The sequence below is a fragment of the Topomyia yanbarensis genome, chromosome 3, assembly GCF_030247195.1.
Source record: "Topomyia yanbarensis strain Yona2022 chromosome 3, ASM3024719v1, whole genome shotgun sequence".
Classification (NCBI taxonomy): domain Eukaryota; kingdom Metazoa; phylum Arthropoda; class Insecta; order Diptera; family Culicidae; genus Topomyia; species Topomyia yanbarensis.
Genome location: NC_080672.1, coordinates 271,219,141 through 271,245,986, shown reverse-complemented (window position 1 = coordinate 271,245,986; position 26,846 = coordinate 271,219,141). Strand labels below are relative to the sequence as shown.

At 36.4% G+C, this 26,846-nt stretch overlaps 1 protein-coding gene across 6 annotated transcripts in view; it reads left to right on the top strand.

The window, feature by feature from the left end:
* The window catches only part of LOC131692285 (FH1/FH2 domain-containing protein 3), a 428,161-nt gene that overhangs the window by 9,286 nt on the left and 392,029 nt on the right, over window positions 1-26,846 (top strand). For 2 of the 6 annotated variants that reach the window (XM_058979247.1, XM_058979246.1), the window contains exon 2: window positions 20,334-20,729. In XM_058979247.1, coding sequence (XP_058835230.1) covers window positions 20,703-20,729 — 27 coding nt within the window. In that variant the 5' untranslated portion in view covers window positions 20,334-20,702. Of the gene's footprint in view, window positions 1-19,963; window positions 20,730-26,846 lie in introns of those variants that run through there. The other 4 variants (XR_009305953.1, XM_058979249.1, XM_058979248.1 and 1 more) reach the window with 2 other exon arrangements.

Below are 26,846 nucleotides of genomic sequence, written 5' to 3'. Positions count from 1 at the left end.
AAATATGCAAAAATAAAAAAAAATTTTTTTTAAATTTTTGTGCTAGAGGACTATTTTAAATAATCAGAAATAGTTATTAGACTACATCAAGGGAAGGGAAGAATATTTTAACAGCTTCAGTTTACTATGAAGAAAAAAAATGTCGCGATTTAGTCAATGTCCCCATTTTGTCAGCCGTACACCATGGAGATGATAAAAACGGGTCATTACTATATTTATTATTCACAGTAATAGGTGCATCTCATATTCTGAGGATATTTTCTTTCAATTGCATCGAACTACATCTATTTTTAGGTAGTTTTCAAGGGTCCCTAAAAAGATTATGTAAATTATAAAGTATTTGAAATTTTTTAATAGAAGTGACGGAAGGTTATCGAAAAGTTTCGTGAAAAAGAAAATTGTAGTAATGATGATGATTTTCCCTAATGGGTTTCGAGAGTTTTTTTATTTGCTCTTTGGCATTCGGATTAGAGATAATAATTCAGATCAAAGATACTACTGGGAAGACATTTTTAGAAAAAATCGAGTTCGAAGTAAAGTTTCAACTATGCACGCATGCACTTCAGAGGTAGCGAGATATCAAGAGCTGAAATTTCAGTGCTTAGTTTTCAGCCGCGTTGGAAATTTGAGTACACTATTGAGAGTATGAACTTCAAATCCATTCGAAAATTTATTTTTCGAATTTGTTGACTCAGCACAGCATATATAACCCCTTTAGGAAAATTCAGTTTTCCCTACACAATGCATTGATTGAAGAATTTATATATGTTATTAACGGATCATTAGCAATAATTCGTTTGTATTTCTATTTTATGGGCCATTTTTCTGCTTTTCCATTAAATTGGTTTAACCTTTGAGATTTTTTGCACTGATTTGTCCTATGCTAATTTTAACGATTCTCTGAGTCCTGCCACTGTCCCATGTAGTATGTGTTATCAAAAACATCGCGAATCATCAAGTTCTAAATATTCTCAATCGGTATAATACCCGAAGAAAACGATAAGAGTTATAAGAAATGTATCATCACACTGTTAGGTGGATTAAAAGCGTTTTTTTATTTCGATTATACAGGTCGGACTCGATTATCCGGGGATTCGATTATCCGGGGAAAATGATTCGATTATCCGGGTGTTTTGAAAAAATATCAAATTTCAACTATGATGTCTTATTATAGTGCTAATTCGATTATTGCAGTCAATAGAACATTTTTTCGGGCAATTGGAGGGTCTAGAATTAACCTCCTCTCAAATTTTTACCTTCCTCAAAAATAGCTTATATACGAGTTATTCCGCGCAAATTAACCTAAACAAACCAAAACTTGGAATCGACCTTCATGGCTTGGAACCAGTTTTGAAGAAAATGTTAATTTAGAGTCAATATATCATAACCTAAATTGTTGTGTCGTTTGAACAGCCCCTCAGTCCATGGAAACACTCTTAATTTTAACAAAATGCTTAAAAAATTGTTTTACTTCGGATTATATCTCTGGTACTGTTTGCATTAGAATCAATCAGCGAGACAATTTTTTGAAAGATTTGTTTAAGGTTGCACAGAGAATGCGCAAAATTCGCAAACGAAAAAAGCAGTTTTTTTCCACACCTTATGTCAGATCTTCATAAAAATCAATCAGCGTATGTAGAATGTTGTTACAGTACTGCTGATTGATTTTTATGAAGATCTGACATACGGTGTGTAAAAAAACTGCTTTTTTCGTTTGCGAATTTTGCGCATTCTCTGTGCAACCTTAAGGAATCAAAAAAAAAAAAAATAAAAGTTTTTAACGCCAGTATTGCCAAATATGTAACTTTTTAATTTTACACTAAAAGTACATTTTTCTCGTGATACACATATCAGTTACTGCAGGCCACATAAAATGTCATTATACCTACATTGCTTAGTTGGTTTCTGGCTATCTCTTGGGATAATGACGACATGCTTCTCAGGATTCTGTTGATGCAGGATTCTAGAGAAAAGCTTCTTAAATGTCTGATGGAATCCTTCTCAAGATAGAATTCCGCTGAAGATTATGATTTATTCCAGATACTGATAGAATCATGGTCCAATTTTCATTGAAATCCGGTGTAAATATCCAGCTCTGAGTTCCAGTGGACTTTGGCACAATATTGCTCTTCTCCTATTATCCCCTTCAGCAATTGATTCCTGCTCGGAATTCCAATGGCATCTTTAACCCCCTCATGCCCTCTTGTTGGTAAACAATAACGTTTCTAAATGACTTTTGGTTTACACAATGACAAGTAAGGCTAATAAAATCGACTAAGATTCTTCATTTGAGCATTAAAAGCTATAAATATCAGTAGAACAAAAGTTATTACAATTAATCTGATTAGGTTCCGATGAAGCAGTGCTGCCAGGGATAGTTTCTATTAATGGTCAAAATGAAATTTTGGAATATTTTCTTAACCTGGCAATATTGTTGAAAACTGCTAAAACTTTCTAATTTAGATTTCCCTCGATTACCTTTTTCATGCAATAGGACTAGATCGGAAGATAAATATTGAGCAGCTTCTAGCACTGAAAAAGAAGCACCTCGCTTTATTAAACCAGGTTTTTCGTGTTTCTTGATGCCAACAGTTCTAAGGAAAAATAGTTTTGGGACCCCATACGCGGTAGAAAACGTTGGTCTAGAAATGGTAAACTAGATTCTGACAAGAGACCCGGCCGTCACTGGAGGTGATTTCAATTCTTGGGTAGCTCAAGCAAAGATGGATGATAGGCTATGTAAAGAGGGCGCCAGCAGTACTTCTCGCTGAGGCGGCCGGGAACCCATCATCTACGTACCCTGTAGTCCTTCGCTAGTGATAAGTATGAGTGGGAGAGTTTGGGAAGACTACACGCGTAGTTATTACCTGACATTCCGGTACAACATTGGTCAACTAAATGATGTTACAAGGACAAGGATCTCTTTGTGGGGGCGCAACACGCACTCTTCTAACTAGAATGAGGGTTAAAAGACATGTTAGTTATCATATGTAACACCATCACGTAAATTAAACTGGAGCCAAGAAACAGACGACCCCCAGTTTACTTACTAACTTTATTTTTTCTGGTATTCGAGAAATCGAATCATTTACCTTGCAAAATCAAAACCCCATGAATCAGTGAGGCGCCCTGCTTAGTATGGAGAAAATAGGCACAGTTTACGCATTTAGTGACTCACTGTGATGCTTTTTCAGTCCATTTCGCTTGGTAATTTATTCACGATTATCAGTGAGCACACTTTGGATAATTTGTGATCTACATTCAGCAGGATCTGTATAAAAAAGCGCAATACGTGGAAAAATCGGAGTTTGACCTGTATTGCAAAAGACACACCTTATTAAAAAGTTTATCTTGGAATTCTTACACAAATAGCTATAAACAACTGATACATACCGTTAACTCGTTACCAATATGAATAATAAATGAAAACCAACTGAAAATAGGGTGAAGTGCCTATTTTCACCATACTAAGCAGGGCGCCTCACTGATTCATTAATTACTCGGCCTACAAACAATGGAATGCGTACACATTGGCATCAACAGCTTTGCTTCGTTGTTAAGTACCAAGATAATAACATACATGCGCTGAAAACAGTGAAATTCTCGTGTTTGAGCGCAACGAAAACACGAATCGAGTGCCCCTATTGTTGCGCTACCATTTGACTCAATGCGTTAAACAAAGATGGCAGACATTGCTCTAACCAACGGCTTCAAATTGGTAGCGTGATAATAGCAACATAGCGATAATGGGCTCATCACCCTACCAACTGAAAAATACATCCTGAAAACCAACTGAAAAATACATCCTGAAAGTCTGAAAAATCGACTAGGGCCAAAATAGGTACATTTACATTTACCATAACATTTATCCTGACCATTTTATTTCCAATTTCTCCACGAATGAAGCTTAAATTCATAAAATAACGCAAAAAAAGTTTGATTCGATTATCCGGGTGATTCGATTATCCTGGGTGAGATTTTTTTGAAATCCCCGGATAATCGAGTCCGACCTGTAGAGGTTTTAACCTTAAGGTCATTCGCCTCTTCGGGTTAGAAAAATCTCTTATGAAAAATTTCTAACTCTATGCACGGGGTCGGGACTCGAGCCCAGGTACGCTGCGTACAAGGCAATCGATTTACCAACTACGCTACGCTCACCCCCAGATTAAATTCTTATTATGAGCAACGCCAATAAAAATTCTTTTAATAAAAACGTTGTTATGTGATGAACGTCCCAGCTCCAACTTCTTCGTTCATTAGCAGTTTACGCATTTAGTGATGATTTTTCAGTTCATTTCGCTTGGTAATTTATTCATGATTATCAGTGAGCACACTTTGGACTAATTTGTGATCTACATTCAGCTGGATCTGTATGAAAAAGCGTTAAACTTGGAAAAATCCGCATAAAAATATTTCAGTGTATGATCGGGAATCATTTATCCTAATCCTTCGACGTAACGTCCGGCGTACATCATGGCAGCCATATCGGTCCATATATTTACCTTCTATACATAAACGATTTGGATTCATTGCTTAAGTGCTTCAAGGTGTCTTATGCCGATGATTATAAGTTATTCCATATAGTTAAAAGTTACTCTGATGCTTTGTTTTTGCAATCTCAGTTAGACATTTTCGCTAATTGGTGCATGACTAACAGGATGGTTTCGAATGCCTCGAAGTGTTCTGTGATTACGTTTGCACGAAAACGCTCCATCGTAACATTCGACTACACTATCTTGCAAAACAATTTAAAAGGAGAAACTACAGTGAAAGATTTAGGGATTCTTTTGGATTCAAAGCTTACATTTAAGGATCACATTGCTTCTATCTCGTCTAAGGCTTCGCGTAATCTAGGATTCATTTTTAGGGTTACTAAGCATTTCACTAACGTACAGTGCTTAAAAACGTTGTACTGCTCGCTCGTTCGTTCCACACTGGAATACGCCGCCGTTGTTTGGGCTCCTTTCTACAAGAACAGCATTCAACGCATCGAGAGTATTCAGCGTAAATTTGTGCGTTTTGCGCTGCGCCACCTGCCTTGGAGCGATCCCTACAATCTGCCCAGATACGAAGATCGTTGCAACCTCATTGGTCTTGAAACACTGTCTTTGCGCCGCAATGTGGCCAAAGCGTCCTTTGTCTCTGATCTGTTATTGTCTCGCATTGACTGCCCTGATTTACTCCGTCTTCTCAACATTGATATTCGCCTCCGAAACCTTCGCTCCTACTCTTTTGTCCGTCTTCCAGTGTCTCGTACTAATTATGGAAAAAATGAACCCGTCAGTAGCATGTGTAGAGTGTTCAATCAATGTTACAATGTCTTTGACTTCAATTTGTATCGCACTTCTTCAAAAAAATTGTTTTCGCGCACCTGATAGTGTTAGCCAATTTTTTATGTTAATGTTAATACTTTACCTATGTAAGATAGAGTTTAAGAAGTGTTTATTTTAAGCAGTGTTTAGTGTTAGTCATTGTATCATTTGGTTTGATTGTTAACTGTTGATACCTAAAAGATAGAGGTTTTGTATATCGAAACAGCATTTGTGACAGAAGTTTTAAAACCCGCAATTTTTCTTCAAAACTCTTCGTCCTCTCCCGAATTTTTTTCCGGTTATGTGTTTGGTTGTGCTTAAAATACACTAGATAATCTATAGCTTTTGGTGTAGAAGTCAACCAGTCTTATTGATCTTGTGCATAAAATTTTACGCAGAACCCTTACAGAATAGATGCATTTTGCTAGTTTCGACTACTCAAAATAATTATTTGGAATTTTGTGCAGAAATCAGACAGAAATTTTTGTGCTTATACAATTCCAGTAATGATACAATTGATATGTACAATGTTTACATTTTATAAAATGACTGCCAGGAAGGTACCTTAATGATGGATCTAGTTTTTGCCTATTTATACCCTACTACCATTCCTACTAACAAAGAATTTCACAAAATGCAAAATTCAAGTAATTTGGTAATGATGTTGCTGATATAGTGCATGCACAGAAATGAAAATTTTGTCAAAATATTGAATAAGCCTATTTTTTGCGCTGTCGATTGATAATTTTTTTTTTGGCAAGTTCAGCCACTTTCAATTGTAGTCTTGCCCAATGAATCGCTTGCTTCTTAACTCAAACGCATTATTCGTATTACACGTGATTGCTGCCTGTTACAAATAGATACTGTCCTTGAAATATACATAGGGGAACTGGGGGTAAGACGGACATGTTAAGGTTATACTCTAATAAAACATAGTAAAAGCATGTTTTTGTCAACATGAAATACTCTATGTTGTAGCTCCATATATTGGCTTTCGAGTGCCCAGAGGCATTATGTTACAAAAATCAACAAGTATCTTTTTTGAAAGAAATAGAAAACAAAGAAATATCTGAACTTTTTCCAGACTGCGGGTGAAACGGACATATGGTGGGGGTAAAACGGTGGTATGGTGGGGGTAAATGTTCAATTCGAGGTGAAAAATAACGTTTTAGGGTTCAATTTAAAGTTGATGCAAATGATGTATTTTCTAATATCGTTTTTTTCCGTTGTCATAAAGAGAGCTATACAATTAATTCCAATGATCAGACAAATCATTTATACAAAACTGGAAAGTTACATATTAAATACGCAATTGGTAACATCAGTTCCTCGATTACACATAGCCAGAATATGGGATCTGCACAAAGTCTTCTACCTTTTCCAGGTCCTAGGAATTCCGTATTCAGCCTCGGTCACATTAACGTACATCTTGCGGTCTACTACATGTGAGACTTCAGCTAACTGGAGGGTTCTCCACGTTTGACTGCTAGAATTTTGTTTCTACACGCGAGACATTCATATAAGGATGAATCAATAGAATTAATCAAGACTGGCCGTCTTGCCCCACCAGTACACATATTTTTTAAACGCTTGCACTTATTTACTCGTATAAGAACTTACCTGTTATTTTCCACGAAGATGTCGTTTAAGAGTTACATTATCGAAATAAAAGAAAAAATCCACTAAAAAATTGATTTTTTACTCGATAAACCTTAAAATCAGAGACGTAAACATTACATCCGCACGAAGATGCACTACTGATTATCAATGTTTACTTACATTTTTCGCTTTTAACAATATTCAAGGCCTACTGAGTGCTTCATAATTCAAGGATATCCATGAAGAGAGAGTACTCATATAATTCAATTTGACTTTATATGTTATATGTCTAAAATAACCATGTGTCGGTCTTACCCAACCTGTCCGTCTTACCCACAGTTCCCCTACATTAGCACCCGAACCATTTCTCTACGCTTAAATTCTTTCACCATGTCCGCTGCGCTGCCTCAATTATTTGTTCTTTTTTAAGAATCTTTTTGAGTTTTAGTTTCCCCCTCCGAAGCCAAGTAGTTCTGGCGGCTGGTGCGGATAATATGCTACTGTGAAATCGTTACACTGACACTGTGATTGTTATTTATTTGATCACACCGTAATACTATACAAACGAAGTGGTGCACACTTAATCCCATCGTTCCCGATCCCTTTGCGCACTTAAATATATCGATAGGGTAAATAGCCTATTGTGATCCTATGAATGAATGTGCTACATTTTTCTATTCGTTAGACGCTATACAATCGATGCGTAAACGTATAAAGCAGTATTGCATTTTCTTTGCTTCGTTAAAAAAAAATTGTATAATAACAAAAGTGACCTGAAAACAATTTTGCATTCTCGTATTTGGGCGAAATGAAAACTCAAATCGAGTGCTCCAATTTTTACCATTTGAACCAATGCGATCAAAAAGACGACATACGCTGTTGTAACCAACAACATCAAATGGGTGACTTGATATAGGAATAGGGTGGGGATGCGCTCAACACCCTAAAGCAGGCGCATAGAGACGCGATGAAAGACTGAGCGCACTTATGGTCTCGTACATTATTGGTTGGACGTGATTTGCTCAACTCTGACATATTACATAGGGAAAGCGATGGGGATCGTACTGGTGCTAATGAGAAGCAGTTTTCTTTCTGAAACAAATTAAGATTGAAGAGAAAACAATTTGAAGATTAAGTGCACTTAATGACATGTTGCGCTTGAATAACTGCGTACTGATATTTTAGGTACTGGTTCAACAAAAAACTTCACCGATTCTACTGCACAATTAAACTTTAGAATATCATGTTAAGAGCATAAAGCAAGCCATCGTTTTTTTGTTATCCGAGCAATACCTAGCGTGATTGTTTTGACAGATGAGTTAGTTTACTCTAACTTCAATCTTCCGGCAATAACTTTATATTTATGTACTCCGCCACACTGGTTTATAAAACTTCATAAATCATTCATCAGATTATGACGTCCATAAAAGCATATTGAAAACATACCGAGCGAACCACCAACCAGCTTAGGCTAATACGATTCTTCCTGTTTCGGGTAGGCGATCGTGCACTCAAAGAAAACGGATCTCGTTTCACACTTTGGACCAATTTTCCAATATGATCACGCGATAACGTTTCCTCTAGTGGATGCCGTTGTAAGATGAGCGCGAAAGGATTATTTTTCATGACGATACAATTCGCACTGCCGAAACCTTGTCTCGTTGAACAACATACATAGGCTCATCCATCCATTTTCATGATTTGTTGTTGAGATGTAGGCGTTGCTTTTTCTATTCTCCGCATAACGCGTAAACAAACAAACTGCGTGCTGTCGTGGCAATATGGAAACCTCGCTTTCCACTGCTTATTGTTTTGCTTGGGTTTTCGTACATTTGGCACAGTTCTATATATTCCGACCAGTGGTGTACCAAATCGGGTTTTTATAATTTTGGGGAAAAAACCCAAGGTTTTTTCCCGGTTAAAACGGTTTTTTCGCGGGAAGATTGGGTTTTTTGAATTTTTTTGATATTTTAGTAATTGAACATTAATGTATTGCTATCCAAACATTTTTAATTTTTTTTGAGCATTATTGTCATAAAGTTTTGCATGTATATGAATTCTGAATGGTTTTCCTCGATTGAATCATTGTTATAGCGGTAATCCGACATTTCTTTACAAATATTGTGATGAAACTTTTCAACACGTTTTGGGCTAAGTCGATTGCGTTTCTTACTGTGAATCCACCTAAACATACTAAACATTTTTTCTACTGTTTCTGATGTAGTTGATGCCAAAAGAATTTAGATTGCGATTTGTGAGAGTTCTGATTACTGTTCATACTAAAGACGAATGTCAAGGCCACTCCCTTTTTTGCATATTACTCACTTTTACTTTTCACCGAACTAAATAGGTATTTTCTAAATTTTGTGTGAATACCTACCTTATTTCGCTAAAAGTATAGCAACCCCTAAAATGAGTAACAAGCAGAATAAAAGTAGTTTTGGTATCACACGATTACTCTAATTTTCACTAGTCAGAGTAACAATGACTATTGTTCCCAGTATTATATGAAACAAGTTGGAATATGGAATGGACCGAAATCAAAGTAGCAGGAACAGAAATTGCTTCGTAAAACCCGTTATAAATATACTAGAATGTGAAAATTGGATTTGAACTTCAAGTTTCAAAATCGGACAGGAGCTTTTCGATTATGTCCTATAGAGTAAAAACCGTAAAAAAGAATATCCGGTTCTTACAAAGGACTTTTCTTTATCCAACTTTTAATCTTGAATGTAACGTTGTACGGAATTTCCTGTGAGCGAATTATACTGGAGGTTCATACTTGCCGACTTTTTCGGGTGAGAATATTCTAAGCGATTCTCATGCTCAAGGATCTCTGTCCGATTTTTACGCTTGATATTCGATTTTTACATGCTAAGATATCTGGGGTGGGTTCTACAAATTATGTTTTATCTTTGCGACTTTTATTTTCGGTCTCTCAAATGTAAATGCAAGATTCTTTAATCCTCCGGAAGTCGCGCTTATGGCCCACTGAACGAGCAGCCGCTACCAAACGTTAAATATAATGTGAAAACTAAAAAAATGAATAAAAGTTGGAGTGTTTACTTCAAAAGACCATATCACAATGGTTTGTTGACCGATTCTAGTTATTTTTTCATTATTGAACAGGTAAACGTTTCATTGTTAATTTACATTAAGAAGAATATAAAACAGAGTCATCTACATCAATAAACAGGCGATATAGTTGATCTCAACTATATGTATTATCATTATTTAGCAAATATTTTTGTTTTAAAAATAGCTGCCTATCCATTTTTATATACTAGTTGATTGCAATTGCTGTATAAACATCTGAATGTCAAATTCTCATGATAAGTTCAATTCGACAATAAAACTGACAATAGTTAGAGATATGAGCAGATGAACTTGTACTAATAACATCCCCTTTGACCAGTTTTAACATCTGTCAACCCAACCAGCGATTGTACAAAATTTCCAACAAAAACCGTATCATAACATAAATTGATCTAAATCAGCAAATACGTTCGTTGCATTCAACTAATGTATAGGTCATCGTTTTGAATACAAAGATATTCACTAAATAGTGATAATACATATAATTGAGGATAATTATGTTGTCTATTGTTTGAAGGAGGCAACTCTATTTTATATTCTTCTTAATGAAAATTAACGATGAAACGTCTACTTGTTCAATAATGAAAAAATAATTAGAATCGGTCAACAAACCATTGAAATATGGCCTTTTGAAGTAAACACTCCGACTTTTATCCATTTTTTTTTTAATTTACACATTATATTTAACGTTTGGTAGACAACCCTATTTTCATATTTTTTCAGTGTACCATATAAATAACACCTTTTGTACATTATATTTATGTAATTAAATGGTCAGGTTTTCCTTTAAAAACCGCGGCACGTATAAACGATCTAAATAGTCAATGGACAAACATGGATTCACGCTTGAAGTCTGGTATAAAACCTATCTATGACCGCATACCACATCCAAACCGTTACAAATTTCGATTCCGTCAATGAAATATTATCAAGCTTGCAGGAGATAAGCTTGATTACTATATCTTTCGAATGCCATGTACTAAATAAGTAGACAAAAAAATTTTGTTTGTAGAGATAGGACCAAACCCGTGGGTGTTTGCTGGTAGCCTTATGAAACGTGTCATAAAACTTCAAACTGCAATTTCTCTCGAAACCCTCGATGGATCATTTTGAAATTCACTGAGAAGATGCTTGGATACTGTATCTTTCGAATGACGTATGAAAAATTTATGGTCATTTTTTTTGTTAATAACGGTTTTGGGAACACCGTGTTTTCTTCCTTTAAAAGTATGCAGTCGTTTACTATTTATAACACTGGTCGACAAAAAAACACCTGATTGTGCTGTGACCTCATATTGTTTTTCGGAAAGTAGAGGGGAAATAATAAAAATGGCGTTTTTTGTTTGTCTGTAGCACGCCAGGATCAGTTTTTATTAGCATTTCAACGGTTTCGACAGCATAGAGTGCTACGCTATTTTACGCTAGTTCGGGCATGCCGCAGACTCTGGTGATTCGCATTCGATAAAAATGCCAAAACATCCTGACTCTTGCGGCAGAAGAAAAAGGGTTAAGCTGTATACAAATTCTAAACTTGCTCATCCACGCTTTTCTAAACTTTCTACCTTCAAATCTTTGCTTTTCTTTGAGTACTATAACTCCGAATATTAAAAATATTTCACACCTTCCAATCCGTTTCTAATTGAATGTCGTTTCAACATAAAAAATAACAATAATGGGGGCCCCAGTGGAATTGAAAATTAAGAGGAGCACTATATTTATAACATTAAAGAAATCGATCTTTCTTTTTTTCTTTAATCGATAGCTGTACTATTGGGAAATACCGGGGCAAACTCTGATATCAGTACAAACTACTTGTTTTAACAATTTGTCAAACGCAAATTGCAAGAAAACGGTTTTAATCCACCTAAAAGTGTGATGAGAATCTTCGGAAGTGCATACTTCAAACTTTAAATCAATATCGACTTTTTTAAAATGTGACCTCACAGTAAGCAAAATATTTCGAATATCGATGAACCACTCGATTTGAAACTTCCCAGTAATATCCTTGAATTGAACCATTATTGCTAATCCTTATGCCAAAGAACAAATTAAGAGATTAAGCTCTTTGTATATAGCTTCATCAGTGTATGGAGAACCCAAAAGTCTGTATACGCAATTACATTACTGCATAGCATTACATGCATATCAGATGATGTGAAGTTCCATAATCGGATTCACAAAGATCACACGAATAATATTTAGCACGCTGAGTATTAGCCATGTGACAATTTAGTTTGCAATATTCAGTCAGTGTCCAAACTTGAATACTGAAATTAAGCTTGGAAAAACAGCAAATTCTTTGACATTTTCGGACTCACATCCGGCAGAAAAGTTTTTTTTTTGAACGCCAATGGTTGGCATGTTCCTATGCAGCCTAAGAGCGAATCATTACTTGGTCCAACTTATCGACAGTGGTAGAACTGTTTCTGGACCAACGAAGTCAGTCGCAGCGCCATTGGAATTTTATCATGTTTCCATACAAATTTACAAAAATTGTGTTCTCGAAAACGGGAAAGCTAAATATATTGAGGTTTTGTGCATGTGGTAAAATCGCTTTATTATTCAAAAAACTCTTTTTGATTTCCGTCCGGCTCTTTGAAGTTGAAATGCAGTATCAATAATTGGATAATATAATAAATATTGTTCGTCGCAAACGACAATTTAAAAAGGGTCTTAAAGCATATTTATCTTTCACCCATCTTTTCTCAAAAATCATAAGCTAAATGGAAATTTTGCATGGAACGACAACATGTCTTCTGCAAAATTTATAAAAAAATACTCTCCTCTACCACTCTGTAGAAGACAGCAAAGCGCTATCTCTTCTGGTTTAAAAGATAAATTTTCTATAGACTACTATGATCAGTATTTCAAAATAATAATATTGCCAAAAGATGACGATTTTTATACACACAAACATTGTAGAAAATTTCGAATGAATTGATTCGAATGAATTAGGTACCTCAAAACGCTGTTTTGAGCCAGCGTGCGCTGTCAGTTCAAATATTTTGACAGCATTGGGATTAGAGCCTAACTAAGTTTCGCCTGAATCAAAAACGGCATTAGAATAGGGACACTTTATTTATTCTGTAGCACCGTCTCTAGTAGTCGGATAGGGAATATTTCGACAGCGAATTGTTTGAAAAAATAAACGTATATCAGTGGAAAAATTGTCATTTTGACACCCGCACTATTGAAAAAGTTGTGCTAGATGGAAGATGAGAAAATAAATTTTATCATGCAAATCACATGGCGAAAATTCGACCTGGTCAAAAAGTTGAACATCGCCGTTTCTATAGATTCCCGGACAATTGTTTTTGTGGCCGCAGCACGAGGTGATGTCTCGAGTAAATCCAAGTTTATTTTCGCCAATAAATGCGCCCGGAAACTGATGATCTGACAAAGAATTAGTAGCTGTGGTCTGTAAATCGAGTTTTTTCAGAACCATCAACAAGATGGAGTCGAAGTTGTAGAAACCGGCAGTGCCTAAAGGAATGTATACATCTTTCATCAGGGATCACAAAGGTCTAGATGGTTGCGCGACTAGGTTTTGTTACTGACTTCGATCGTATTACATTCATCGTCAAGTTTCTTTATGTATTGGCACTGCTCAATTTAATTACTTTCCGAAAATGACACTGGAGTTCCTCAAGGCAGTACACTCGCAGCACTGCTATTTTCGCTGTTTGTTAACGACATTGCCGATATTTTAGGTCCTGGTGGCACACTCTTAATATATATTTCATCATTCGTAATCAGTCTGACTTGTTCGCACTATAAACCATTCTGGATACACTCAACGACTGGTGTGTGAAGAATATGATGGTTTTGTGTATTCTCAATTGCATTGTCATCAACTATTGTTGCACTGAAAACGCCACCGAATATGACTATAATATCACTGGAAACCGTATACACTCAGGTTTTTTTACGCGGGGGATACATGCCGCGTAAATGAAAACCGCGTAAATGAAAACCGCGTAAATTTCAAAATCCGCGTAAATGAAAACCGCGTAGAAAAAAAACGCGTAAAAAACTTGAGTGTACAACTATACGACTACATTAAAGACCTTGGTGTAAATTTTGGATTACCAGCTTAATTACTCTCGTCACCTCTCTGCTACAATCGACAACTGAGATTCATGTTTAACATCTGCAGCGAATTTTGTGATCCTTTGAGTTTTAAACTATTTACTGGTCGTTGTTGCGTTCGATGCTGGAATTCGGCAATGCCATTTGGAATCCCTGCAATGTTGCTTGGATGTTGCTTCTTCCTGACATGCTGTCCAGTCAACACAAGAAATTCAACGAGTTCTCCGTACTATTTGATTTTACCCTTCCCGTATCTGGATTTTGGAGACGCATTTAATCACACTAGTTTTAGGATATTTCATTAGAACATTAAGTTAGATAAACAAAATTGGCCAAGTACAAATTCGCCAGATCGAAAAATATTGGTCAATTCTCAAGCGGAAGTTAAAGAAACCCGGAGAAGGACGACTCAGGACACTGCACAACTTGCACAATGTTGCCGCTGACCAGTTTAGTGTCGGGTTTTCAATGTAGGTGTGCAGGATCAATTTTTTTCTCGTCTTCCATCAATTTTTTCCAAATAATTCGCCATCGAAAAAATGTAAATCCTTCCACTAGAACGCTGCTATAAAATATAGTTTCCGGATATTACGTGAAACAATCAACTACATTCCTTGAAATGTTGCACTTATCCTGGTTTGTTTTTAAACTTATTCTCACTAATTTTAGTAAGGGGGTCCTGTTACAAATTTATGCTAAAAATACCTAATGTTTGATAAGTGTTTTTGATGATGTAAAATGACTTAGACATGTGCGCTATTCTGCAAAATGTTTATTAAGGTTTCATCTATAAAATTAAAATTTTCGAGTGTAAGGTGTCAAAAAAGGCGGCTCCAGCAAAAGGTGTTTTGAAAACCGACCTCATCTGCGGGTACGATACAGGTTCCATTCTTCTACAAGCAGCAAACCAAAACGATCTTGAAGATTACATTCCGTAGAGGAACCCCAACCTAAAAAAACCTGTTTTAATCCACCTAGCGGTGTAATTGTGCCTTTCTCAAACATGAACACGAGAATTTTTGCGTTGTTTACATTCATTATAAGCTTCCAAATGTATATATTACATTTTTATTATACACGACATGACAACTATATACAAGAATAGAAATCATTATTCGAGTCCTAAAACTTTGTAAAAGAAAAAAACAGCCACATTAATATTAAATTGAAAAAAAAGGTGCAAAATCGCAAAAATTCGATATTTATAAAATTTTTTTCGAGATAACATAAAATCTCGACGTTTCATGCATTTTAAAGATGTTTGGCATCAAAAATACGAATTCGATTTCTGAAATTTCATGAGGTCCTCCCATTGAAAAAAAAAATTGGGCTTATATGGGAATTTCATGTGTGACCGGACGATTTAGTCTATATTTCCGGACCCATATAAGCGATCCGTACGAAATTTTATAGACATTTATGGGGATATTATAGCTATCATTTGGGACTAAGTTTGTGAAAATCGGCCCAACCATTTCCGGGAAACTGATGTGAGTTCGTAAATTTTGAAAGATGGCCGCTTTTCCCGGGCACTTCCGGAACCGTCTATGGTAGGCAATGTAGTCAACGAAAGTTTGGTTGGCCGTCGGTGACCTAGAACAGCAAATTGAAGTTGTTTGAGAGACATTTTAGCGAAATTTTTATCTTTTTTGCTTTCATCGGAGTATCGGTTTGAATCACAATTTGCTATGTGATCTCACGCCACAACCTGTAACTCCGGAACCGGAAGTCGGATCGGGATGAAATTAAATAGCCATTTACGGGGACGCAATACCTTTCATTTGAGGCCAAGTTTAGTCGAATCGGTCTAGCCATCTCCGAGAAACCGATGTGACTGTTATTCTGAGTTTAGATATTTCCGCCGGGGCTTCCGGAACCGATGATGGTGGCCAATGTGGCCAAATAGACTTTGAATCGATGTTAGTGACCTAATACTACAAATCGAAGCAGTTGTGGTCATATTTTGGAAAAAATTTCAGCTTTATACATTCACTAGCTAATACCCATCGCGCGTTGCTGCGACACTCTGCGAAATAGGAGGAAAACACAATTTATTCCAAAGCGCCATCTGGCGGGCAGATAATCTCCAACTAATAGCACACAAACACGCCCCATACCAAATACCTACTGTGTGCAAATTTTTACGGAAATCGGTTAAGCCGTTTGGGAGTCTATAAATCATATACATACAAAATTTGACTTTTATATGTATAGATAGATATAGATAGATATATAGATAGATAGATAGATTGCAGAATTTATTAAAATCGACATTTTCTGCGTGTTCGTACTTATCACCCTGTAATTCCGGAACCGGAAGTCGGATCCATTAGAAATTCAATAGCAGCCTATGGGAACGTTGCACCTTTCATTTGAGACTAAGTTTGTCAAAATCGGTTCAGCCATCTCTGAGAAAAATGAGTGACATTTTTGGTCACATACACACACACATACATACACATTTGCCGAACTCGACGAACTGAATCGAATGGTATATGTCACTCGGCCCTCCAGGCCTCCGTTAAAAAGTCGGTTTTCAGAGCAATTGCAATACCTTTCTATTGAGAAAGGCAAAACAGATGATTCCAGTATTGCCCTTACAATCCTGAATTTTTCCTTCTGAAGATTTCCTGGCAAGATTTGTAACAGATCAACCCAATCCCGAAAAAATCTCGTCCATCAGCATAGAATCCGCTGCAGATGTAAGCCTGCCTGAAGACGAGTGCAAAAACTGATTCGAAGAAGGACCAAGGTCGTAAACGCGGATCGACTCAGATTTTGACTCGATTCCCCATAAAAGCAGCCTTTGAGGAGGAGACAAATGAAAGAAACGTAAGCGTAAGATAGTGAAAATTGGCAAGCGATGAATAAAAATACAAAATGTTTAATATCTCCGCCGCTCGTAAGCGGATTTTGACAATCTATAGCTTGTTAGAAAGGTATTTTCATAAGATTTCTACACTTATCCAGTTTGCGCGATGTGATGGGATTGTTTGAAAGTTATTCGCTTAAAACGCGTTTTGCATTGACAAAAAACCCCATATTTAGAAAAGTAAACAACTTATCGAAAAATAAAAATAACATTGTCAGGTTAGGCCTCTCATTTGAAACTAGTTTCATTTTGTGCATACATATATACATACACACATACAGACATTGTCTCAATTTGTCGAGCTGAGTCGATTGGTATATGAAACTCGGCCCTTTGGGCATCGGAAAAAGTTTTCAAAGTTTGAGCGAATCCTATACATTTCTTTTGTAAGAAATGTAAAAACATGAAAAAATCGATATAGAAACAAAATGGCGGCCACTTGAAAATAACGTATCGTTTTTTTCGTATGATTTTTCCACATTGGCTGGCTGTAAAAATCGTTAATAATCAAAATATTGCGATTTTGTAGGTTACAGCGCTCGAGAATGTTGTCTTCTTTTAGGCGGACAAAACCCAAAGTTGATTGGTTGAGTGGTACAAAAACAAGAATGCCCGTGGATTCGAAAAATCTTGTTCCGAGAAAGCCGCCATTTTGAACGCCATTCTTATTGTATAGATGAAATCTTAATAAATATTTTGAAGAATAGCGCACATGTCTAAGTCATTTTGTCTGCTTAAAAAAATACACTGAAACCTCCATTTACGAACCAAACTGGGAGTTCGTAAATTGAATTAGTTCGTAAAAAAAGTGTTCGTTATTTGGGATTTAGTTCGTAAAAAAAATTTGCTTCACATTCTTATTAATATTCGTTGGTTGAGAAATATTCTCGATAACCCTGACAATATGGGTATTTTTGGACCGGGATTGACAAGTAGATGCTGAAAATGGATAATTAGAACCGTTTTGAAATCCAAGATGGCGACATCCGGTTGAGCAATATTCTCGATAACCCTAACAATATGGGTATTGTTGGAACGGGCTTGACAAGTAGATACTGAAAATGGACAATTGGAGCATTTTCGAAATCCAAGATGGCGACTTCCGGTTGAGCAATATTCTTGATAACGAACAATATGGGTTCTATTTCCGTCATGCACTCGTCAACCCCATTCCTAAAATACCCATATTGCTGAGGATATAAAGAATTTATCTAAACCGGAAGTCGCCATCTTGGATTCCAAAATGGCTCAAGTAAGGGAGAGTGGAAAGGAAAATTAGAAAACAGAATAGAACATTTAGCACCTTTTATTTTACTGTTTTAATAGCGAATGACCGGTAAGGAGAGACTCAAAGAGAAAATTGGCGAAGTAAAACCGACTTAGTCCACCTGGTGGTGGTATGAGACACTTCTTACACTGTTGGCTCATGTTGGATGAATATTTGTATATTGTTGAATGAAAAAATATTGCTAGAAATGGGGTACTCCCTTAAGAAAAGTGAAGGTGCTAGCCGATTTATGAGCGTAATCAAGCTTCATGAAACTCAGCGGACGACACTTAATCCCAAAATTATCAACGAGAGCTAAAAAATACTTTTGTTCACCATATTTCAGCTTGGGACCAAGGTGCAGCGCACATGCGGCATCTCCATTTTTTTAAATGTTCGTGTAAATTTGATGAATTTATTTTTCATTGCAAAAGCCATTTCAGTGTATTTTAGATACTTGTCGTAATAGATGAAAATGATTTAATCAAATATTGTATGGTTTACTTTGATGCAGGATTGATTTTTAGAAATATGCGGCATCTCTCCCCAAATTACTCTCTTGGAGGAAATGATTTAGACTGATTAAATTAAGTAAGAATATAAAAATGAAGAATCAGAATAAAATGTATGAAATGAAAAAATAATAAACTGCATGAAATGTAAATAGATTTACATAAAGAATGATTTGTTTATTATTTTATTTTATGAATTTGATATTTTTTCTTTATGAAGCTTTTACTTTCATTTGTTTTATTGATTTTATATAATTTGTTCCGTTAATTCGAGGTTTTATTCGTGCAGGACTCGAAACTATTTTCATACCATATTTAGTTAGGGACCAATTTTGCATGAGCTCTGCAAACTAATGAATGATCCAACAGTGTAAGAAATGTCATCACAACCAGGTGGATTAAGTCGGTTTTACTTCGTTAATTTTCATTTTGAGTCTCTCCTTATTTGTCACTATTCGTATGCAATGTTTACTGTTTCGACAAGTCACAAATTACCAAATGTCGAAAAACAATACATTCCTTATAGTACCTTTAATATTCGATACTCTTTCTGTTCCCTACCAATCTTGTTTTGTTGCCAAAGGTATGTATAAAAAATACCGAAGAATGAACTATCTGTCAGACAGTACAGTTCACTTTCTTCGAATGCAATCACGTTAGGATCTTCGAACAGCCTACTGCCGTTAGTTGTCAACGCGCAAACGCACCAAACTTTTCGCTCCCCGTTGGCTTGGTAGGCCAGTATTGCTGGCTGCGGCAGCTAAGCGAATCAGTCAGTCGTAGTATTTTCCTCTGATCCTACCAACGAGTGAATCTCTTCTTGCAGCGGTTCTGCGCGATGGTTTCGACTGCGTTCTTTCGCTCGATAAAATGTGAGTGATTTCCGATTTCTCCTCGATCGAGTGTAACGAAATTTCGAAAGCGTGCCGGTTCGGTTGTGTGCTGCTGCTCTACTAGTAATGGCAATAATCTTGATACACTTGCGCCGAATTGTGCTTCTGGTCACGGTCGCTTATCTGTGCGGTACGCTAGTGAAGAAACTGGTATACGGGGTGCGCCATCCAAAGATCAACACCATACTGTTTACCAAGCGGCTCCACTGTCAGTGTTGGGTTTATCTTTACACCGTTTACCTGTATCTGGTTGTTGTGAACTGCATCAACTGGAATCAGATGAACCTCTTTGAAAGTTTCTTCCAATAGTTGCGAAAAAGCGAAAATGGTCGCGTGGGAATGTGTGTTAAATTTTCCCGTCTGTGTGTGACAATGTGGTGAATTTGGTGGGCACAGAAGCTAAAAATAAGCGTTAATGTAACTGTGAGAGAGCGTGGTGAGATTTCAGGCGCACGTTGATCCGACTGAACACCGTTTCGGAACAGATCTTCTGATCATACGTCACACGGTTGAGCTTGAACCAAGTCGCAAAAGTGCGTGGATGAAAGGGTGGCTATCCGCATTTTTTTTAAACAGGAAGAGAAATCAATCTTCGTCCAAGTTGATAAGGTTTCAACACAACTGTTCCGGCTTTCAAGTGTTGCATTTCGGTCAAGTGTTTCTGAATGTGGAAACTCCCACCCGGTCAATCAGTTTAACGAGGAAGGCAGTATCCCAGACTAAAATTAATCTGGAAAGCAGTGAAAATGGAGCAAAAAGAAGGTGGTGATGCAACAAGTGGTGTGTAGTGCGAGCGAAAATAGTTGTAACACATTCGAGAGCTGAAAAGTGATGAAGAAAAAATCGTTAAGGGCTAAGTGAAAAAGTGTTCTGTCGGAAAATCTACCATCAGTGGTGTGACGTCGACAACTTTTGTCGAATCATATTGTGGAGTGAGCGATAATAAGAGACGAGGATAAAGTGGGAAAGCTAGCGCTGAGTCATCCTGTTTTCAGTCTGCATTTTAAAGGAGCCTTCACTGTCCCACTTAGAAGCAATAACGGAGCTGTGTGAATCGTCGCGATGTCTTCGTATCGCAGTAACTATAATGTAAGTAAGCTTTTCAATTTCCATATTTTGATATTTCATATTTGTTGGTTGGAACGGTAGCGGTTGATTTGTTGCCAACGTCAGTAACCGAGTTACTCCATTATTGCGAACACGTGTTTTGTTTCTTGTTTAGGTTGCACCTCGCTGTTGTTAGTTTTGTTTTATGGGAAATAGTCGTACTAGTTGACATGTGGAGTAAACACGTACTGAATGGAAACCAGCCAGTCGACTCAAAATAACACAAGGACGTTGGTTTTGACCGAAAGAAAATGCTGTGGTCATGAGCTTTGTTTATGGTGTCCATCGAAATTTACAGTTCTGCTAGCAGCAGAGTGATCTAAATATATTTATGGGTTTTGTTGTGTTTTGGAATATTATTGACTTTGACTTTAAATTCTATTGATCATGAAAGGTTTACACGTGGGTGAAACTGGTTTAAGACTAACATTTAGGTGTATTTTGCAGGTGTTTTCAGCTATTTTAACCCTCAAAAAGGTAAGCTAAAACTTTGACTTCAAGAAGCATCGTTCCTAAGACCCAATGAATTGAAAAGCCTCTTGTCGTTTTATCAGTGAGAGAATCGAAACCTCGAAAACGCTCGATCATTTGTATTTCAAATTACAAGTTCATTGAAACTAGAGAACTATAACTAGCCGGGCCGCTGAGACCCATTGCCATTTTGAGGGTTAAAATGCGTTGGATAATTATTTTTGATTTGGAAATTTTACTACCGTAAAACGGGGTATCTTTGATAACCGTGGTAAGTTTGATCAAATGAGATTTTTTTCAGTACCGTACGATAAGATGATTCCCTCTAACAAAATTATCGAAACAAAATACAAACCATATTCAAACCATGTTCAGCTATCGACAACGATTTTTTCGTCTTTTAAAGTACTTTTTATGACCAATAATTCAAATTGAAAATGATACAACTCTTATGCATCGTTTCAATCTGTTCAAATAATCCCTTGTATATTAATGAAATCAATTAACTTCAACTGAACTGATCACTTTTTTTTTTAGAAACCTTAAATATTTTTGTCCAATAATTCATTTAAAAAATACGATTTTTATTGTTAACTTTTGAATATTTCGAGCGTCACCTCTCATTTCCATACACATATTTTGCTGATCAAAGTTACCCCGAAAAAACGAATAAAAATTAACAACAAAGTTATTTTATTTTTATAGTAAAACGAAATAAAATACCCAACAATTTGAACATTTCCAATCTACGGGTACCAGTACTTGCTTTAAAAATTCAAACAGTTACATCTACTTGAATTGAAGATAGTTATTCGAAAAACATTTTATTACCTACATTGGTACATTAAATTTTTTATCAAATTTGTAAAAAGTGCCATTGATTCGAGACGAACCGTGAATAAAAATCAAATGTTTAGCAGATAAATTTAGTTTTCCATTAGTGTTGCCTGCGTAACATTTTTATTCCTGGATCTATTTATTTTTCTTTCCTGAAAATCAGTTGAGATTATCACTATGTCCTTCCGAATTGTCAAATCGATTTTCGGTACGTGCACAAATTAAAAATCTTATGAATATTATTCATAAACCAAAGGTTGACATGTAAGGGGAATTTTGTTTTTGGTCCTACTATACGACACAAACTAAATTATGGTTTATCACATGTTGATTATATGTTCTTGCAAGAAATATTTTCTTCATATTCCGAAAAACAAAAGCGATCGCGATTACTTTTCATTTATACCTGAATATTCAAATGACATTTTCGTCCACAAATTATCAGAACACGAAATTACAGCTTTACCAAAAAACCTAGAAACATAAAATAACCAGGACTGGACGGAATTGTTCCAGTATTTTTGGAAAATATTGCGTAACAATTCACTCCACCAATACTAAGGATTTTCAATATGTCTCCGAAAAATTTAACATTTCTAGAAATATAGAAACCATCAAGCACTAAATCGGACATCGGACATTCCAAAATTAATCGAAAAACTAATAAATGAAATAATATTTCTATAGTGAAATCACAAGCAAGCAGAATGGCTTTTTAATGGCCGCTCAACAGCATGAAACCTTCTTTTAGAATTCGAAACCTTTACTACAAATGCAATAGACATTGGCAACCACGTGGAAACCCTCTGCAGAGACTTTCGGGAGGCATTTGACTGTATTGAAATACATTTATTACTCTTCAAACTGCAAAAATCTGGCATAGCAAATAAACTCTTGAATTGGCTCGATCTATACTGCCGTTCTACGCATAATTGTCCCATGTTGGTTTTTGGTCATTTTCACTTTTTTTAACCAAACAGTCCTTTTTGATGTATATTTTCAGAAAACACATCCAAATCATAAAGTTTGTTCGAAGACTTCGTGAAAAAATACCAAGTCTGTTTGTCCCATTGTTGATATTCTACGCATAATTGTCCCACTAACAAAAATCCCAAAAAAGTGCGCAATAAATAAATAATTACGTAGCGTTTAGTTAAGAAGTACATTACGCTAGATGTCGGGCACTGAAAAAATTGATGGAAAAATACAGGATCATTAAAAATGGCAGTGGCAATATTAATCACAGCAGTGAGAACAATCCTGTAAAGCTCTTCATAACTATCGTCGCTTGCATAACATGGCGAACGCATTGAGGATAATGAGCCTATTTTCGCAATGTTTCTATTATCACGCTATCCATTTGAAGCCGTTGGTTAGTGCAGCGTTTGCTATCTTTGTTCAACAAATTGGATCAAATGGTAGGGCGACAATTGGAGCACTCGATTGGAACTTTAGTTGCGATCAAACACTAGAATTTCATCGTTTTTAGGCCATTTGTGTTATTAGATTGGTTCTTAAGAACGAAGCAAGGTTGTGAATGCCAAATTAATGCACTCCATCGAGTGTAGGCAGAGTAATTAATGATCTTGTGAGGTACCCTTCTAAATAGTGTAAAAATAGGTACTTTACCCTATGTCCAATTTTGATACATCAACAAATCTCCCGAGTAACAGAAAAACTCACGACATACACTTTTGTAAAAAATGAGTAATGAGCATCATTTACAAAGATCGTTATGGGACTGATATGCGTAGAACTTTCCGCTCGATTTCTCGGCATAACAGTCCCACTTAACATTTTTCTTAAAAACTAACGTTAATTGAATCTCTATAATAAAAAACTGGACTGATTATAATGAAAACGATTGCCATGAACGTAATTTTGGACAATAAAGCTTTATTTGTTACACCGTATCCCTCCAGATGGCTAATACAATTTTCATCTTCAATCGCGTTTTTCTCAGTTGCCAGTTTTGCAACATGGGACAATTGGGCGTAGAACGGCAGTATATACTTAACGAAACGCGAACAAAAAGTTCACTTTCAGAATATAATCTCTGTATCAATTCGTGTCACCTCTAGCGTACCGCAGGGTTCCCTCTTAGGCCCTCTTCTTCTTATTTTGTACGTAAATGACATCACTTTTATACCCAAGCATCTAAGAGTGCTTATGTATGCAGACGATAGTTTGAAAGTTTTCATGTAAATAAGAAATGCCAAAGACGCTGAAGTGCGACCAAAAACGAAATCGATCTATCTCATGTATGGTATAGTAAAAGTCTACTCCAATTTAACGTAAAGAAATGTATCTCAATAACCTTAAGCAGAAAACTTCAAACATCCCCATAGATATACACAGAGGAAACCAACTTGTAGAAAAATGTAAAATTGTACGAGGTTTAGGCATAATTTTAGACTCCAAGCTCATATTTGTGAATCTTTACAATACTATAATGAACAAGGAAATGGCATGCTGGGCTTTATTAAATAATTCAGCTGTAATTTTGAAGGCCCTTATACAAACGAAAGCAATGAAATTGATAGGTATTGGACTGCCCAGAAAAATAATGAATTTTTGAAAACTCAATCGGCTCACAGCTGAGCCGATTCTTAGTTCCACCAGGAGTACTTGCACCAAATTTGAAGGAAATCGGCAAGTCTAGCTACTCTTTCTTAGATTCACCTACAGTGATAATACGATGCATGCACTGACACCTAGCGGTGAAAATGCGTGCTAGTGTGTTTTTTTCGTGTACATTGTCGAAAAAGCCCATACAAACTTCAAGCTCGTTGGTCCGGTGGCTAGACTTGTCGGATTTGCTTCAAATTTCGTGCAAGTACACCTGGTGCGACTAGAAATCGATTCAGGGGTGAGCCGATAGGGGTCAGTTTTTCTTGTCACTCTAATAGGTATTCTAGAGCTAATCAGTTAAAAACTTAGAACGGAAAACTAGGACTAGGAAGGCTCATATGGACAGGATCGAAAGGGAATGTGAAGAATTGCCTTCTGCTGGTACGAGTTGCGCGTTCCACCAACATGGTAGTTGATGGAACATTACTAATCATTTCAATCAACATTTTAAAATAATTGACCTCTACATGTCTAGAAAACAAATTAAATTGCAATTTGACCATAGAAATAATGTATAGTATGTATACAAGTTAATATTGTGATATATATTCTATTTAGTCTCTGCCCATAAAAGCATAAGAGTCCCATATTGAAAAACAGCAAGCCGAGAAAAACACTATTGAAGATTTACATTCTCATTGAGCCTTATGGATGGGACAACCATGTTTTGGTATTTTTTTCGGTATTTTCATAACAAACCTGATAATCTTATTTGTTCATTGTGATTCAGTGGTGATACAGAATACAATCCATCAGATAACTTATTTTCGTCAAAAATTCATATGGAACTCTTATGCTTTTATGGGCTCGAAGAAAGTGAAAAAAAAAGAAAAAAAATTCTGATCTGGTTTCAATGGTTGTGAATCAGCTCAAAAAGTCTGGATAATTTCTTGTGAACTATTTCGCGAAACTCATGAATCCATTTAAGCCTTGCGAACTGATTCATGATTCCTAATATATTAGCCACGAATCACCATTCGTGCTGATGAAATAGTTATAAAAAACCTGTTTTAATCCACCTAGCGGTGCAATTGTGCCTTTCTCATTTCTCTAAACTATGGCATTATGGCCATTACATTCTTAGTACACTTTGCACTTATACACAATGGCATGCTAGCCACGAACTTGGTGAGCTACGTGTCGACGGTGAAACACTTGAAACAAAAAAAATATCATACTTCATTAGCCTAATCAGCATTAGATCAATGTTATCTGCTTGCTAACTCATTTTGTCATGCGGGGGTGGGTATGTGAGGAGGGCGAATGTCCCATGAATGAACGACTCCCCAACTTAAATTGGTATGCTTTGTGATATAGTGGTGGTTTAAAGATGATGGGGTTGAAAGGGAGGGGTATGAGCGCTGGATGGGGTGGTGGTCTGAGGGGTGATTTAAGGAGATTTTTAAGGGAGGGGAGTGAACAGTAGAGGGGGGGGGGGTGAAACCCCTCTCCGTAATCCATCAACTACACTCCTGTTAAAATCCAGAAACCTTATGCGAGTCAAAAAAAAAAAATTGCCGGGATTAGGTTGACGTTTTTCAAAGTGATTGCATAACCTTTCTATATGAGAAAGGCAAAAATGTGCCAAAATCCAAAAAAGTGAATCGTCGTCAATTTTTTTTTTGAGTTTGCATCAAATCTCGACGTTTCATGCACCTTGAACACATTTAGCATCAAAAATTCTATTTTTAATTTTTCCTATAGTTTATATGAGAAATTTCTGTGTGGCCGCGCTCTGAAACCCGTAATTTCGGAACCAGAATTCCGATCGATCCAAAATTCAATAGCAGCCGATGGGAAGGTTGCACCTTTCATTTGAGACTAAGTTTGGGAAAATCGGTCCAGCCATCTCTGAGAAAAATGAGTGACATTATTTGGCACATACGCACATACATACACACACATACACACACATACAGACTTTTTCCGATCTCGACGAACTGAGTCGAATGGGATATGACACTCGGCCCTCCGGGCCGGGATTAGGTTGACGTTTTTCAGAGTGATAACCTATCTGTATGAGAAAGGCAAAAACATAAAATTTGTTTCCATTTGAATAAAGTAGTTCATAAAATATAAAATTTTGTGCATGCTCGATCTTAATATTTCCCCGTAAACTATTTCACAGAATTCGGAATGTTGTAGGGTGTAAGGAATTAA